General features: G+C 43.5%; 1 protein-coding gene across 10 annotated transcripts in view; it reads left to right on the plus strand.

Moving 5' to 3' along the window:
- The window catches only part of NEK5 (NIMA related kinase 5), an 84,424-nt gene that overhangs the window by 56,255 nt on the left and 9,793 nt on the right, over positions 1-18,376 (plus strand). For 8 of the 10 annotated variants that reach the window (XM_053285094.1, XM_053285096.1, XM_053285093.1 and 5 more), the window contains 6 exons: positions 4,976-5,106; positions 6,093-6,289; positions 12,439-12,505; positions 12,785-12,904; positions 13,831-13,914; positions 15,571-15,678. In XM_053285094.1, the coding sequence (XP_053141069.1) occupies positions 4,976-5,106; positions 6,093-6,289; positions 12,439-12,505; positions 12,785-12,904; positions 13,831-13,914; positions 15,571-15,678 (707 nt within the window). The remainder of the gene's footprint in view (positions 1-4,975; positions 5,107-6,092; positions 6,290-12,438; positions 12,506-12,784; positions 12,905-13,830; positions 13,915-15,570; positions 15,679-18,376) is intronic. The other 2 variants (XM_053285089.1, XM_053285099.1) reach the window with 1 other exon arrangement.

Raw genomic sequence — 18,376 nt, forward strand, 5'->3', positions numbered from 1 at the left:
CCTCATGCCTCTCGATCAAAGTAGCCAACTACTCTGCCTGTACAGCGAAGTACAGCCATAGCATCTGGAAAGACTTATTAACAGACCTAGACACATTACCACCAGAGGACTTTCAGAAAAGATTCACCCAAACTCTTGAAAGGTCCGGCGACCTGACCAGGCAATTGCTTAACATTGCCAAGCATTTGGCTGAGAGTGAATCTCGCGCAATGATGTCAGCGATCACCTTACGTAGGCACGTGTGGTTGCACTCTACTAATCTACAACCCGACATGTGTGATAAGATAGAGGGCCTAGCTTTTGACGGAACTGGCCTGTTTAGTGAGGCAACAGACTCGACAGTGGAACAGTTAAAGAAATCTAAATTTACGGCCAGAACTTTCACAAGTCAACCCTCCATGTCCTCTTCATACCAACAGAAGTACCACTCCACCTTTCAGAGGCAGTGATCACCATTCCGACATCAAGATCGGCAAGACTACCAGAAACCCTACTCCACATACCAGAGGAGAACATATCAGAACAAGTCAAAGTCAGGGCAGTCTCAACGCAAGGCCACCGACTCTCAGAAGCGTCCCTGAAACATCAGTCCGCTCACGACACTTCCCCATTCCTGCCTGCGGGGGTGCCACTACCATCTCCGCCACCTCATTTCATCAGGTTGGCCAGCCATGCCCCCGCATGGCACCATATAACATCAGACCATTGGGTCCTGAAGATCATATCTACGGGATACGCCATCAAATTCAGGACAGTACCACGGTTCACAAGAATGAGATTCGCTCCTCCAACGGAGGCCCTACAACAAGAGGTGAAGGAACTATTGGAAAAGGGGGCGATAGCCCCAGTGTCATGGGCAGACAGGCGGAATGGTTTTTACTCCCGCTACTTTCAAATTCCGAAGCAGGACGGGGGGGGCTTTGCCCCATCATGGACCTCCGCCATTTAAACAAATCTGTGAACATCAGGAAATTTCAAATGATGGTGTTGCAGCAAATTCTACCACTTCTGCAAGGAGAAAAGTGGCTTGCGACACTGGACTTGAAAGATGCCTACTTTCACATCAGCATCAGACCTCAACACCGGAAATACCTACGATTCACTGTAGGAAACCAAGCATACCAATACAATGTATTGCCCTTCAGGCTATCCACCACCCCGAGAGTCTTTACAAAGTGCATGGTTCCAGTGATTGCCCATCTGAGGACGCTGGGAGTTACAGTTTACCGGTTTTTGGACGATTTGCTCTTGACCTCAAAGAACAAAAAAGAGTTACTTTTGCACATCCGCTATGTATTGGACCTTCTGGAAAACTTGGGCATCCAGGTGAACTGGACGAAATCGCACCTAGATCCGGTGCCAGTGACCACTTACATAGGAGCTGTCTTGGACATGGAGCGCCAAAGAGCATACTTGCCAGAAGAGTGCTTTCTACGCCTACGAGACCTAGTGACCTTCTGCCAACACTCTCCAGTACAGACGGTGCATACAATCCAACATCCTTTGGGTCTCATGGCCTCCTGCAATGCGGTCATCTGTTTTGCATGATTAAAAATGAGAAAACTGCAGCTGTGGTTTCTAACAGTGTTTCAACCAACCAGACACAGCCAAAGGAAACTCCTAGAGATTCCGCCATGAGTCCTGGACTCGCTTTCCTGGTGGAAACAGCTAAACAACCTCCTCGAAGGGATCCCATTTCAAATTCAGATCCCAATGGTACGGCTGACAACAGATGCCTCCCTTCAAGGCTGCGGTGCTCATTGCAGCTGACACCAGACTCAAGGCAGATGGACTCCGCAACAGGCCCAGCTACACATCAATTTCCTAGAATTGTTAGCTGTTTTTCTTGCACTTCAAGCCTTTCTTCCACTTCTCCATGGCCCGTCTGTCCAAGTACAACTGGACAATACAACAGCCCTGGCTTACATCAATTGCCAGGGCAGGACAGTGTCTCACAGCCTTTGCGCCCTGGGGGTTCAAGTATGGAATTGGTGCATTCGACACCAAGTCTCGCCTCTAGCAGTCCACATCAAGGGACTGGACAATGTCCTGGCGGACAGCCTCAGCCAAGTCTTCCCCCAAGACAAACATCACGAGTGGGACCTCAAAACAGAATATATCGCTCCTTTCTTCAGCTGGTGGATTCAACCGACAGTGGACCTATTCGCAACCTCCTTGAACACCAAATGTTCCCTGTTCTGTTTGTTTGTTTGTTTGTTATTGAATTTATATACTGCCTTTCATTAAAAACAACCCCAAGGCGGTTTACAAAAGTTTAAAACATACAGTTAAAATGACAATTAAAATATTAAGCTGAAAATATAAAACAAATCTAATTTAAAAACCTGTTCCAGGGTGAAACACGACCCACTATCTCTAGGGGATGTGTTTCAATTGGATTGGATGCAAGAAGTGCCATACATATTTCCTCTTCAACCATTAATAGTCAGGGTAGTGGCTTGCATACTCACAAATCCAATGCCATGTCTCCTGGTGACTCCATGGTGGCCAAGGCAGCCATGGTTTCCACAAGTACGCAGACTGTCCCAGAACCAGTACCAACACCTTCCAAGGATAGTGACCTTCTCTCTCAAGACAACAGTCAAATCCTACATCCAGATGTTCACACACTCTGGCTAACCGTATGGCGCATAGGATTCTGAAGAAAATCCTATTAAATCGTAGGAAAATATCTACGAGGCGCAATTACGCAGGAAAGTGGATGCGCTTCAAGACCTATGCCAAAGCTAGAGATTTCTTGCCCCAGCATGCATTTGTCCAACAGGTTTTGCTCTACCTCTCCTCGTTAAAAGCACAAGGCCTAGCGAATGTTTCACCGAAGGTCCACCTAGCCGCCCTTTCCACATGCCACCCAGGGTCGGACGGAACAACTCTCTTTTCTCAACCAGAGAGTAAGGCCTTTTTGAAAGGCATGGCTAACGTCTACCCTCCGACCATACGACTAGTGGAACTCTGGAGTCTCTTGTTGGTTCTTTCCACACTCACTGAGGCACCATTCGAACCTATGGCAACAGCGTCCTTACAACTAGTTTCCTGGAAGACTGTGTTCCTTGTCGCCATCACAATGGCAAGGCGTGTAAGTGAGCTTATGGCACTGAGATTCAACTCCCCATATACCAGGTTCTACCAGGACAAGGTCCTTATGCGTATGGACCTGACCTTTCGACCTAAGATTGTGTCCAGTTTTCATCTGAACCAGGACATTGTCCTCCCCTCCTTCTTCAGGAATCCATCGTCAACACTGGAAAGATCACTGCACTCACTCGACGTGCGCAGGGCTCTCCTTTATTACCTGGCACGAATGATGGACTTTCGCACCACAGTGAAACTGTTTGTGGCATATGTGGGTTCTACCAAGGGCACCTGCATCTTGCGCAATTTATCCAGGTGGTTAGTGGAGCTCATATGCCTAGCTTACAAGCTGCAGAAGAAGACTCCACCGGAAGCCATAAAAGCCCATTCAACCAGGGCACCCGCTTCCTCGGCTGCATACCTCTCCGGAGTGATCTTTGCGGACATCTGCAGAGCAGCAACCTGGTCCTCTGAGGCCCCTTTTGTAAAACACTATGCCATAGACATACGCTCTGCAGCACAAGCCAACTTTGGGAGGAGTGTATTAAAGTGGGTGTTACCCTAATTACTACTGCACCCTCCTCCTTTTGGAGCTTGCTAAACACCCACTTCTTATGGATCTCAATGGATCTCGATCCAGATAAACAGGTTGCTCACCTGTAACTTCTGATCTGGTAGAGATCCGTCAACATCCATAAAACCCTCCCTGCCCGCCCCTCTGCAGAAGTGTGTTTCTATGAGAGTATGCTTCGGTGTGCAGCCCGTCTCTGTGGTGTCATTCTGCTCATTCTTCAATGTTTTCAAAGAAAAAACTCATGATCTCTCCTGGATGATCGTCCTCCACGGCGGTCGTCCAAGAACTGAGGAAGTTACAGGTGAGCAACCTGTTTTTATGCACATAGTAAAATGCCTGTCATTATTATTTAGGGTGTGTGTGTGTGGAGTGTGTGTGTGGAGTGTGTGTGTGTGTGTGTGTGTGTACGTACGAACCCTGTGTACAGCCATACATTGTGCATACACATATCCCAATGATGCCTTCACTATAAGTACATATCTAAGGGCAGTGTTTTGCTTCTCTGACTTTCCCCATCCATCCCTACTCATAGGAATGAACTGCTTTAAGGTAGTTACAGAGGCTAAATTTGCCCCGAGTAATGCCAGAGAATGGTGGGAGAACCAAGTTTGCCTCCATTTAACTGTGTCCCAAATTGCAGCTCATTTACTCTGTTCAATTTGAGAACTGAGTCAGCACTACCTGCATGGCTTATCCTAGCATCTGTTTCTTGGTGTGACACTAGATTGTGGTGGACTCCTGGAAAGCAGCTGCCCTGCAAGATAGACATGTTAGCTATTTACCAGCCACCACATGCTCTATCTCACAGAGTTGTCACAAGATGAAACTTTCTCCTCACTTTTGAGTGAGAACTTCCCCCCACACTTTTTTGTTTATGAACTTGGAACATTCTCACAATCACTGGCATGAGTAAAATCACTACTCTTACCCTAACATGTATTCATAGCCCCCAAAATGGCCAGTGAAGTGTAGGGGGAATTTCTTTCCTCTGAATGTACCTTTATTTATAATTGGACAATATAAGTCAACAATGAGTTCAGGGTTATTTAACTTTAAATTATCATTTGAAAAAAATCTGTAAATTCCTGTAGTTAGGTTCAAAAGTAGTTTAATATCAAACTCATAAAGTTAGTGTGACACTTATTTGGGAAACATATAACATGTTTTAATTGTGTAGAAGTAGAAGTACAGCAAGTCATTGACATGTTCCTAGTTCCTATTTTAGCCCATTCCATCTGTTTCTCTTAATTACATAACATATATTAGGAATAATGTTCAAAACATAGTTTAAATGTATCTTTAAATCAGCTCATAAAATTCAAAAACCAAGAATTCATCATAATCGTCCTCCGAGATTCAAGATGGAGATGCTGCCCAGAAAACAAGAGTTATGGAAAAATGAATGGAAATCTTCAAGACTCCAGGATCCTGTTAGCCAGGTAATGGAAAGTACTCTCAATATCCTTGGAAGTTAATTATTTAATAGAGTTTTTTTAAAAAAATTTGCTTTTGCCTTGGACCAGCATATGATAATAATGAATTTAAAGATGTTTGCCAGAAGGCAAATGTATTTATTTTCAGGAACACATCACATTTAAATGTTTTATTATTCTACTGTGAATCCAAATCGCACTATTAATATGAAAAGTCTGTGTGCAGGTTCAAATTATTCTTAGAATAATTTAGAAGTTAGGTCAGAAGGAAGTGTACATTGAGAATGCTCTGGAGAGGTAATATAAAGCACAAGCAGGCGGGGTGCCAAATGAGGCTCAACTGTCTCCAGTTCCCGCAGTTGTGCCTCTCTCCCCATTCTGCTATGCCCCCACTGCCTGCAGGCTGGCCATTCATCAGGTGAACCTGCACAGGCTGGTTAATGATTAACCAGCCCACATAGCTCTACCTGATGAATGGCCAGCCTCCAGGCAGCTCGGCTTTTGTTACCAGGCAGGAATGGGAATGGGAAAGAGAGGAGCAACTGGAGCTGCAGGAATCAAAGGCAGCTATGCCTCATTTGGCACCTCTCTGGCTTGTTAGGACAAGCCGCTACTGGTGTAGAGATGTTTTAGGAAGTCAGCAGGGTAAGTTGTTTAGGCCTTTGACAGGCAAAGGTGATGGATAGTGAGAGGTATCAAGTGAGAGGTAAGGACAAATGAATTGGTAGCAGAAATGCTAGAATATCTCCGCAGAATGCTGTCTGCAGAATTAGCTGCAGAGGAGGAAAGAGAATAGGAAAGGAATGTTCCTATTACATCCCACTCATTCTTGCAAAACTTTGTAGCTTTAAGAACTGTATAGGTTTGGATGCTCTCAGTCTATTCACTAAGCCCTGAAGGGAACATACTTTAACTGTATGATTAGCAAAACTGGTTTTAAAAAATGAGAACCAGTTAGTCTTTAATTTTTCATATCAATTATATGTTTTCAGCCCTGGAGCCCCAAGTATAAGATCTGTGCAAAGCCAGAAGCTGCCAAAATGTGTGGGCTCTATGACCATTATTATGTGAAACTTGAGAACTTACGGAAGAGAGCCTTTATGCAAGATGAATGTGCTCATATTGGCCAAAGAATTGATGAGTATTATAAGGAGAAAGGACAAGAACTGCCACCACCTCCACCTCATTGGTATTAACTGTTCTTTAATTGAATATTGATATATTGTGACACAGAAATTGGCTATATAAGAGTTCATGACATTTTATTTATTTACTCCATCTCAAACTCTGGCTTTCAGTCCAATTCTATGCAGCTAGATGCATTCAAGTCCCTTGATTTTGTTCAGGACTGAGACTTGCAGGTGAAACTGAGTATGCATTTTGACTGTGCTGTAGATCACAAAATATGTTTGTGCTGGCAATTTTCAGATGGAGAGTATGTGGCATTGCAAAGTTATATATGGCTTGAAACAGAGGTATATATATATTTTAAAATCCTTCCAATTTAACCTTAATGTGCTTTATATATTGGCTGTCATCCTGACTAAATTACTTGACAGAAGCCCCACCTAAATTAATAGGACAAGTCGTCATGATGTGTTGTACATTCATGGTATTTGGTATTGTGCCTCTAAGGATAGAATTCTTTAGCTCCTTGAGGTGCTCCACCCCACCCATTTTATTTTATTTATTTAACGTATTGCTATACCACCCAAATCTTACAGCCAGATAAAAACAAAAGTAAAACATTAGTTTAAAAACAGAAAAAAGAAATTTAAAAACACAATTAATTTTTTTTTAAAGAACAATATTCTAAAACATTAAAAAAACAACCAAAACAATATCAGTTAAAAGCCTGGGTGAACAGATGCATCCATAGCATGCAGTGTGACTACTGTCTTTGGCAGATGGAGCTCCTAATGCTCAGTTCCTTTCCAACTGCCTCAGCATTGTCCTTGTTGGGGCTTCGCTCCTCAGTTCAGTTTGGTTCTTGACTAGAATAAGAAAACAGTACAGTATTTTGTGTTTGGATATTTGGCTTGACCTATGGACTGTCTACAGGTTGCGCTTTCTACAGATGGACATTAAGAAATCTTTTTTAAAATTTGAGGGAAGCTGCCCACAATCAACTGCCTGGGGGAAGACCCCAGTATGAGTGCATGTAAAATCTGTAATTTCTTCGTCAAGCAAAAAAGAGTAGAGAGCTTCATTTGGGGGCAGCTTTGTATGATCAAGCATTCTGTTCTCCAACCCCAATGCTCAGATCTCTGTCAACAATAGTGGCTCCTTTGGAAGCAATGCAGTTCAGGATTGACAAGACATCAGTGATGGGGAGTCAGTCATTGCAGACACCAATGCTGATATTGAAGACTTTGACTTGTGCGTCTGCAGGAGTATTTGCACTGGTCTTGAGCAGTAAAGCTGAACAGGCAGAACATCAGATTATGATGCTGAACTTCTAAGCACCTATGAGATGTGGGGAAAGAAGAACTGACACCAGAACACCAACAAAAATAAGAAAAAGGGGAAGCACACAGGTTCAAAGCACTCCTTTCCTTCCTCAACATCAAAGAGAAAGCACACATTGACTTTGAAGTCACTCCTCGATGTAGATGGGGTGTGGAAAGACTCCATCATCTTTGGTGATACATATGCTGGTAACCTCCAAGCTTGACTACTGTAATGCACATGGGGCTGCCTTTGTATGTAGTCCGGAAACTAATTTGCCGCAGAACACGGCAGCCAGACTGGTCTCTGGGATAACTCAAAGAGATAATATAACACCAATTTTAAAAGAACTGCCCTGGCTACTGATATGTTTCAGAGCAAAATACACAAGTGCTGTTTATTACCTAGAAAGCCCTTAACAGTTTTGGTCCAGAGTTTTTAAGAGAGCACTTCCTTTGTCATGAACCCTCTTGCCTGTTAAGATCATCTGGAGAGGTCTGGTTACAATTGCTACTGGATCATTTGGTAGCTACTAGGGGAGCGGGCCTTCTCTGTGGCTGCCCCAGAGCTTTGGGGTACACTCCCTGTCAAAATAAGAGCTTCCTCATCTCTGGCTTGTTTTAAAAAGACCCATAAGTCACACCTGTTTTTGTGTTTGGATATTTGGCTTAACCTATAGACTGTCTACAGGTTGTGCTAATTAATTAATTTTTAAATGGCTTTGTTTTTATCATAAAATTGTTTTAATCATTTTATATTTGTTGTATTTTAACTTATGTACACTGCCTAGGAATACATATATCAGGCAGTATATAAATATGATAGATAAATAAATACTCGGTTATGGTGGTGGCAACTGCCCCATCAGCTACAACTTCTGCCAATTCTCATTTTCCAGAAGCTCCTCCAGGAGGACAGAATGAGGTAAACAGGTTAGCATGACAAGACTGATGAAGAGGATTATGACTGATCCTCCAATAATGATGTGGATTCAGTTCAAACTGAGAACCCTTCTGATTCATCCCTGTATGGGAATATAGCAACTAGACCATCAACTTCTCCACCAGAGGAATTAAAAACCTATCATGTGCAGGTTCTGGAGATGGCTAAAACCTTGGGCTTGGAAATAAAACAGCAATGCAGAGAAATAAAGGATCCAGTTTATTATTTTGTATCTGCATATCTCAGCCTTCAGTTCTTCCAGTTCTGCATGTTCTAATTCAGTCAGCAAAATCTGCTTGGGAAAGCTCTTTAGAAAACTTCTACCGTGTTCAGGAAGAAGACTGTGCCTTTCTGTTCCAACATCCTCCCCTGAATTCCATGGTTGTAGATTGCACAACAGGAAGCAAGGCAGAAAGAAAACACTCAGCTTTCACTGACAAGGAAAGCAGGAAACTGGATGCAATGGAGAGACAGTTCGATGCTATAATTTTGAAACATGTTCAAAATCTCCCTCTCCTTCCAGCAAGAGAGAGAAAGGGAAATAAATGCACCCAGCCAGCAAAAGCTGGCTGAGAATGTACTCTGGAGGGCTCGTGTGGGCCTTCTGGCATTTGGGCCATGCCCATGTGCGCATGATGTCACGCACAAAGGACATCACTGGCATGTGTGGTGTATGCATGGGGGTGGGATAGGGCAGAACCCAGATCTTCATTCCCTGACTCTGCCACTGACCACACATAAAGGGGATAGACAATAGGGGATGGACAATATTCTTGCAGATCACTTAAGCCAGGGATTCTCAACATGTAGGTCCCCAGATGTGATTGGACTTCAACTCCCATAATTCCCAACCAAAGGCCACTGGGGCTGGGGATTATGGGAGTTGAAGTCCAATAACATCTGGGGACCCACACATTGAGAAACCCTGACTTAAGCAGAACAAATGTTCAGATCTCAGACCATGAGTGGAAGTTGAATTGGAGGTACACAAGACAGTTCTTCAACAAGTGGGGGCACCCAACAGTAGATCTCTTCACCTCCAAAATAAATCACTCAATATTTTTTATTTTATTTTACAATTTATATTCCGCCCTTCCTCCAAGGAGGCCAGAGTGGTATACTCCATACTTAGTTTTCTCCTCACAACAACCCTGTGAAGTAGGTTAGGCTGAGAGAGAAGTGACTGGCCCAAAGTCACCCAGCTAGTATCATGGCTGAATGGGGATTTGAACTCAGGTCTCCCCAGTCCTAGTCCAGCACTCTAACCACTACACCACGCTGGCTCTCATGACAGAGCTCAAGGACAGATGTGAGCCATTACTGCATGGGGGATACTTTCCAGTTGCAATGTAAGAACAGTCTGTTCTGCATGTTCCTCCTGTTTCCTGTAATAATGAGCATGGTAAGCAAAATTCTGGTGGAGAACACAAGATGTCTCCTGGTGACCTCATGGTGACCTCATCAAGCATGGTTCCCAATGCTACTGCAACTGTCTCAGGGATAATATCAGCGCTCTCCGCACTGTTAAGATTTATTGACCCAGGAGCACAGGCAGATCCTACATCACAGTCTGTCAGTTCTGAAACTAATGGTTTGGCGAATAAATTGTTGGACAAGATTCTCTTAAGTGAAAAAAAGGAGTCCATCAGAAAGAACTATAATTGCAAGTGGAAGAGATTTTCTGCATATGCAAGAAGAAACAAGTTTGATCCTTGTGCAGCAAGCATTTGTTAAATTATTCTATACTTACCCTCATTGAAACAGACAGGACTGTCCAACACTTCCTTGAAAATGCATTTGGCAGCTATTTCTGCAAAGATCTAGAATAGGACTCAGAATCTGTGTTTTGGATGCAAAGAGGCTTTTGAAGGAGCTGAGTGATTTGTATCCATCTTATAAGAAAGGAGTAGACTTTGCCATTAGTGGAATTTTCCATTAGTACTTTCTTCTGTGACAGAACACCCCTTTGAGCCATTACTCTCAATCCCATTGAAGCTGCTGTCTTTAAAAACTGCTTTTCTGGGAGCTATCTCAATGGCACGTAGGGTTAGTGAGTTAATGGCCTTGAGATCAGACTCTCCATACATTAGGTTCTTCCCAGAAAAGGTGGTATTAAGAATAGATTCAACTTTTAGGCCAAAGGTTGTTTTTTACTTCCATATAGGTCAGGGCATTATCTTACCAACCTTTTCCAGGAATCCATCCATGGCACTGGAGGAATGTCTTCATTATCTGAGTGTTAGGAGGTCTCTCTTATACTACCTAGACAGAAAAAGAAAAAAAACTTTAGAAAGGACACTCAATTATTTATTTAATATAAAAGAAATTATTTAGACAGGTCAATATCTAGACAAAGAATGTCACATTGGTTGGTGGAGTTAATTACATTAGCCTATAGAAAACAGGGGGATCTGGATCGAGATCCATCAATGCCCATAAGAATGGGTTCTGCACCTGCGCCATGTGGTAGCCATGCCTGAGCTTGTCGAAGCGCCTAGGTCACGCCCCCATGCCAGGGCTTGCTATTTAAGGTGGGGCCATGACGCGAAGTCCCTCAGTTCTTTTCCAACCGCCTTTGCGTTTGGACCTCGGTCTGCCGCCTCTGTTGTCGGAAAGTTCCTCTTTCTTCTCCAGTTCATCCTTTTTTCCTAACATTTTGACTGACTTCTTGGATTTTTGACTCAGACTGGTTGACGAATTACCACCTCCACCTCCGCTATCTATAAGAGAACAATTTGTTACAGGGCAGCTACCAAATAAAGATTATTTGTTTGTTTGTTTATCCACAAGAGCAGTTTCAACATCAGCAGCTAATCTGGCTGGAATTCAAGCAGCTGACATTTGTAAGACAGCCACCTGGGCATCAGAACAGTCTGTAAGACATTATTATACATTGGACATTCGCAATGCAGCGGAGGCAAATTTTGGATGGGGTGTGTGTGCTGAAGGGAGTTCTACAATAGCACCTCCGAGAGTAAGCTAGGTAATCAGGGCTAGCTATTGCAGGGCTGCTGATCACTACTGGGCAGTCATCCAGGAACCAAGCATTAGGTGCTCCAACCGCCAAAGATTACAATCGCACTGTACGCAATGGGTGGTGCTGAAGCACCTTGAGAAGCTAAAGAATTCTATCTGCAAGGCTACCATGCAGGCACAGTACTCAGTATTGTAAATGTACTGTACACAAATCCTTCAAAGGTCATTAGTTCCTTCAGCAGGTGGATGATATAGAACATCAAAATGAAGTTAATGGAACGTCTCAGAGTGTGTGGGGCTGGGTGGTAAATGCTATATGGGAACCAGCAAACTATTTAACAACACTGACTTTCTCTAGGCTGCAGAAGGAGTTTTTTAGGGCCAGATATAACGTGCCCCTTCTGCACTCCTGCAGGGTAGGTACTCCAAAGTGCCACTAGTGGAGCGAACCTGCCCATGCGGATCAGAGGAGGTAGAAACAATACAACACGTTCTGCTCTATTGCCCCTTTTATAAGGACTCCTGTACAAGGTATACCACCCCTCTACTGTTGAGATATCCAGGCAGACTGAAGGGGTTTTACACAAATGTATTGCTTTCAGATACAAACCACACAATAACCTGTATGGTAGCTAAATTTTGTATAGCAGCAGTGAAAATATGTCAACAAATGACTTAGTCATGACCCAGCTGATTGTAATAGTCTTATTTTGTTATTGTTCTTAATTTATGTATTTGATCTTTGATCGAAATAAAATTGATAGTTTGATTGAAGACCATCAGTTACAGGTAAGCAACCTGTTTTTAGTAATGACTAATTTGTCTTATGAATTTCCATGGGACTTCTGTTGAGTAATTTAGTCAGGATGGCAGCCACTGGGTACCATTTATTATGGGAAATAAGTATAGAAACTTAAAATGCTATGCCCAGCCACATTTAATTTCTAATTGAATTGTTATGTGTTTTCTCAGGCCATCAGAATATCTTCAGAGACGATTCAATGCGCAGCAGTACAAGTTAAAAGTAGAGAAGCAACTTGTAAGGAAATATTGATTGATTGATTGATTGATTGTTTATAGCATAATACATTGGAACAGATTAATAATGGTATTTCTGATGTTAATTAATAAAGCAATCCCAGCTGAACATTTTAAAATATGTGCGAAAATAAAATGGAAACATGTCTATAACTCTAGTCTTATGTTTAAGTATATCTGCTCAGTAGGGTGAGTTCAGAAAAGACTATTTTGAGATGCCATTGTATTGTAATTGTATTGTATAATTTGTATTTTTAAAAATTATCTTGCATATCAATAGAGGTTGCGACCATCTTCTGCTGATCTCCACAATCATCAGTTACAGAAACAGGAGATGCAGGAAGAACAGTTCAAGGGCTATCAAAAAGCTCTTGCTCAAAAAAATGAGATGAAAGAACAAGTAAGAAAGAAAAATTCCATTTCCCTAGATAACTTGTCCTGAGCCATAAGTTAGGTATGAACTGAATACAAACTTTTACCAAATGGGAAGGATACAGCCTTTTAACACTACTCAGTTTGAATGGGTGCAACAGACCCTGCATCAACTAGAGTAGGGCTTGCATATATTCCATGAGCCATGTAAAACTGCTGTGGAGAAATCCACAGTGCGTTTGCCATGAGTATGGGAATGTGCATGCTATTGCTTTTGAAAAGAACACTACCTCCCCAATTATGTAACCTTGAGAGTCCTGGTTAAAAACAGGGATTCACTCAGGGATTCACTGGGTAGCTTTAGGCAAATCACTCATATACAGCTTCACCTGCCTTCTACAACTGGGGAAAGCAATGGTCTACTCCTTAGCATTTTTGTGATAAAGCGAAGGCTGTGGAACACACCATAAAAGCAAAGCATACAGGTATCTGTATGGCTCATATTGATCCATCTCTCAATTACATCATGATGCTTGTAATATATGTAGTAACTTGCTCAGAAACTTGAAAATTATCATAAAAAGCAAGTTTCTAGCCCGGTTCTTTGTGAAGTATGTTGCCCAATTCAGATCTGTATGAAGTTTGTGGATGTGTACAGTAAGGCATGTGCTTGAATGGGTATGAATACCCTTGAATGGGTATGAATTTAGTCCATTTCAAGCAGGCATGTGATCCATCCTGCTGAACATAATTCCAGTTTCATTGCCTTGTATATCACCAGATACAGACACTGACATGTTACTATTTTGCCTGTCTAATGTAGCATATAGCCCTGTACAGACTTTTGCTTTCTTTGTACTTTGTGCATTTATGTTGCCTATATAACTACTGTAGTTTTCAAAGATGCTTCCTTGAACAATTGTATTTCTTGTTTTATCTGATGATGCTCAACAGGAATACCTGGAGCAACTGCAGAAAATTCGTCAACAGTACCAAAGTGAAATGAATGAAATTAGACTAAAAGCAGAAGCAGTAGAGGTAAATTTGCTTAATTGAAATATTTACCAAACCTTTTCTGGGATGTGAAGAATTAATGATATGGTCATTTAAATCAAGGTCTAGTTGTAGAAACATAGATGATGTAATCTGTAATTTAACAAGAAGTTCTGGTAAGAACTAATCTGCCTACTTTCCTTTCACTATAATCTTAATTGATAATTATCATCTTCACAAGTTAGCCCACTTCCACCCTAAACATTCTTGCATATGGCATCTTGAACTGGGGTGGATGACAAACTACGCTATTGAGGTGTCCCTATGCGTCACTACAACTGGACCAAATTTGGTCTGAATATAGAGTAGGCAATTCACAAGTTAGTCCACTTATGCTCAAATATTCATGTGTCTGCCATCTTGAATTGGAGTGGATGACATCATCACAAATTATGCTGTTGAGGTGACCTTATGTGTCACTACAACTGTACCAAATTTGATCCAAATCAGTTAGGTGGTTCACGAGTTAGTCAACTTGCACCTCAGACATTCACATCTGCCATCTTGAATTGGGGTGGATGACATCATCAGTTGTAATATTCATTCACATAGTGAGGAGAAGTTTACATTCCCCCTCCTGTTTCTCAGACTTCTGATCAGGCACAGATATGTAATAAAAATGTTCTTATAATGAGGTAGTTGACATAATTGTACCACCATGCTCTTTCAGTTTTAAAAATGAATTGCAGCAAAGGAGTGTAAGCTGTCAGCCAATCAGAACTTGATTACAAATGTTGACATAATTTAGAAATAACCCACACCACACAAAACATTTCATCTCTTTTTAAACATTATTTATTGCCAAATTTTAACAGTTTACCATACAGGGAAAGCTTGTTATCTGCAGATTCATTATCCACGGATTCACGTATCCACAGTGGAGTAAAAGACACCCAACCTCGGCATACACAGAAAAAAGAAGGGGGGAAACATGCCAACCTGCGGGTCGGAGGTCATTGGAAATTACCAGAGAGGTCATTTCCAGCTGCCATTTTATATCCTGGAGCCAAAAAATGGCTCCCGTTTAAAACAAAAATTGGCAAATTTTGGGTGGTTTTCGGGCATTCCAGGGGCACAGTGCGATGCAGGGGAGGCAGCAAAGCATGGTGAGGAGCTTCCCCCCATGTTTTCCCCCAAAATTTGGCCAAAAATTTGGCATTTTCTCTGCGACTGGGAACCTAACCCCCAGTTCCCCATTGAAACAATGCTTTGATATTTGCAGTTTCCGTATCCACGGTACAACTGCAGAACAGAACCCCCACAAATATCAAGGTCCTTCTGTACTATGTTTTGTTTAACTTAGATGAAAGGTTAGTGAAAAGTTACTTGTTGTGTCCCAAATCTAGATCCTTTTTTCCTAAAAAAGAAAATCACATTTTTTATTTTGGAAGTAATATTTGTACAGGAGTACATTTAAAATTGCTCTTATCTTGCCTTGCATTTTGTTGTGAGTTTGCATTGCATCTTATATTCTCTTTTGTTTTAATAATGTTTTAATTTTAGACAAAATGTCTAATTAAGTGCAGGATCCAGTAGGAAGGGAATTGTTTAAATTACATAGTCATTCCTCTGTTGCACCTAAAACAATTTCTAAAACCAGCTATTAATTATTAATTAATTAAATGTGCTCTTATCTTACAGCAGAATAAAAATATAAATGACAAAACCTATCTTGTGAAACTAAGGAAGGCTCAGGACCAGTCTGCTCATAATGAAGATATCCCTGCAGGAAAAAATGAACTAGTCCAAGTATAAACCTATATCATCACACAGTTACAAGTATCAATAATTATATGATAGCTGAAGTGTCTGTTAATGAGAAAAGATAGATGCTTGATTTAGAATGAATCGTTGGCACTTACCTGAAAGGTCATTCTTCTCAGAAGTATGGGTTGTATCCGGAGGATCATGGGTTGCCTCGACCTCCTGCTCCAGACAGGGCCAATCAGAGAGCTTTCCTCTTGCCAGGAGGAAGGGGCAATCCCTTTGTCTCTCAGTTTGTAGCCAGCTCTCTAGTGCTCTGAAGACAAGTTAGATAGTAAAGCTAAGGAAGAACAAAAAGCAATAACAAGAAATAACAGATGCAAGGGGAAGGAAAAAAGGAATATAACCTCAGTACTAACACAACGCCCTCCGGGGAGACAGTCCACCCCGAAAGGAAAACTGCACAATATTGAAGGGCAGAGGCGAAAGACTAGCAGACCAACAAAGGGAGAGGTGGATATAACCCATACTTCTGAGGAGAATGACCTTTCAGGTAAAAGCCAATGATTCATTCTCCCTCAGAAGAGGGTTGTATCCAGAGGTTCATGGGACATACCATTGCCCCTATCTAAAGTCCCGAGGGTGGGAACTGTTGAGTCTGATCCCAAGGTAGGAACCACCTGCTGTAGGACCCGCCGCCCAAAGGCAGCATCAGCTGAGGTCCAGTCATGGATTTTATAATGTCTCACAAAGGTGGATAAGGAGGCCCATGTAGCAGCACGGCAGATATGGGCCATAACACTCCCAGGGGCAGCCATCCCTGTGGAGGCATAGGCCAACTGAATACATTGGCATATCCAGTGGGCCAAGGTGGAGGAAGAGATCTTCTTCCTGAACGAGACGAAGAAGGACTCTGAAGCCCTAAAAGAACCAGTGCACCGAAGGTACATTTTTACCACCCTGCACACATCCAGGGAATGCCTCTCCTTCTCCTTGGGAGAAGAAGGATTAGGGCAAAAGGAGGGCAGCATCAACTCCTGGGCCCTATGAAACACGGAGTTCTCTTTTGGAAGGAAAGTGGGTTCGGTGCGTAGGAGAACATAATCAGGAAAGATTAGACAGAGCTCTTTCCGCACAGACAAGGCCCCTAAGTCTGAGACCCACCTGGCAAAAGTAATAGCAACTAAGAATAGGACCTTCAGGGAAAGGATCCTTAGGGACATCAACCTCAGGGGCTCGAACGGTGGTTTGGTCAGAGCCCCGAGAACTAGCTTCAGGTCCCATGTGGGGAACCTGTGGACAGTCGGAGGCTTCAGGACAGGTGCCCCCTTCAGAAAATGCTGTATGAGGGGATGTTCCAACAGAGAGGGAAACCCCTGCACTTTCAAAACAGAAGAGATTGTGAACACCTGGCGGCGTAGACTATTGGGCAGTAGGCCCTTGTCCATATCCCTCTGTAAAAAGCCTAACACCTGAGCCACTGACGCCAATAGGGGAGAAAAACCTGCGAGGAACACCACTGGGAAAAGACCTTCCAGGTGGACTGATAGACCCTAACCATCGACAGACGGTGGGAAGCCAGGATACTGTCACAGACAGCCGTAGAATAGCCACAGGCAGATAGAGAGCCCCGCTCAATCTCCAGGCGGAGAGATTGAGCCACTCCGGTTCTGGATGGAACACTGGACCCTGGCTGAGCAACTGGGGGTGGCACCCCAGGGACATTGGGGGCTTGCTGGATAATGCTATCAGGCCTGAAAACTAGGGCCGGCACGGCCAATGGGGAACCACCAGAACTACCTCTGCTCGCAACTGGTGAATCTGCCGAACCGTCTGTGGCAGAATGGCGATGGGCAAGAAGATGTACACCAGCCCCGGAGGCCAGGAGAACATCAGGGCATCCACTCCCACAGCCCCGGGAGACTGGTACCTGGAAAAAAGTGGTTCAGCTTAGCATTGTTCGGGGCGGCAAACAGGTCCACAATGGGCAGACCAAACAGCCTTACTGTGCACCGAAAAACCTGACATCCAGAGACCATTCTGTGGGATCCAGCTGAGCCTGGCTCAGCCAAGTCTGCAACAATGTTTAAGGCCCCGCTGATGTGGTCGGCCTCTAAGGAGAGCAGGTTGCTCCCCACCCAATTCAGCAAGATGGACACCTCCCACATCAGACCCGTGACTTGGTCTCTCCCTGCCTGTTGACGTGTGCTTTGGCCATTGCACTGTCGGTCCAAACCAACATGTGCTGGTTCTGGACTACAGGCCCAGCTCTTCTGTCACAATGTGCCATAGCAAGGTGGCAAAGCACAGAGGAATTGCCTCCTTCCCGCCATCGGAGACGGCTGCTCAACATGAAACCTCTGCAGGGTGAGCACGCTTGGCGGGCGGAGCATCCAGGAGCTCTAGTTCAGAAGCCACCACAGCTTCCTGTTGGCCATCATACCCAGCTGCGGCCGACGCCACCGGGGTAGCCTGTGGCAAGGGTGAAGGCGCGGCCTCGATCACGGTCGGGGTATCGTGGGGCACAGCACCGCCTGCCACCTGGGATCTGCTAGGCTTTGCTGAACGTGCCAAGGACTTCCTGTCCTTCTTATCTTTTTTCTTGTCCTGCTTGTCTTCGGGGACTGAGTGACAGGCGTGGGAGTGGTCGCTGCAACCCACTCAGCCTGGCACACGGAGTGTGTGATGGAGTCCTCCAAGAGAGAGGGAGAAGCCTCCCTCTCACTGCGGGAAGCTTCGGCAG

The sequence above is a fragment of the Hemicordylus capensis genome, chromosome 1 (assembly GCF_027244095.1).
Source record: "Hemicordylus capensis ecotype Gifberg chromosome 1, rHemCap1.1.pri, whole genome shotgun sequence".
Classification (NCBI taxonomy): Eukaryota; Metazoa; Chordata; class Lepidosauria; order Squamata; family Cordylidae; genus Hemicordylus; species Hemicordylus capensis.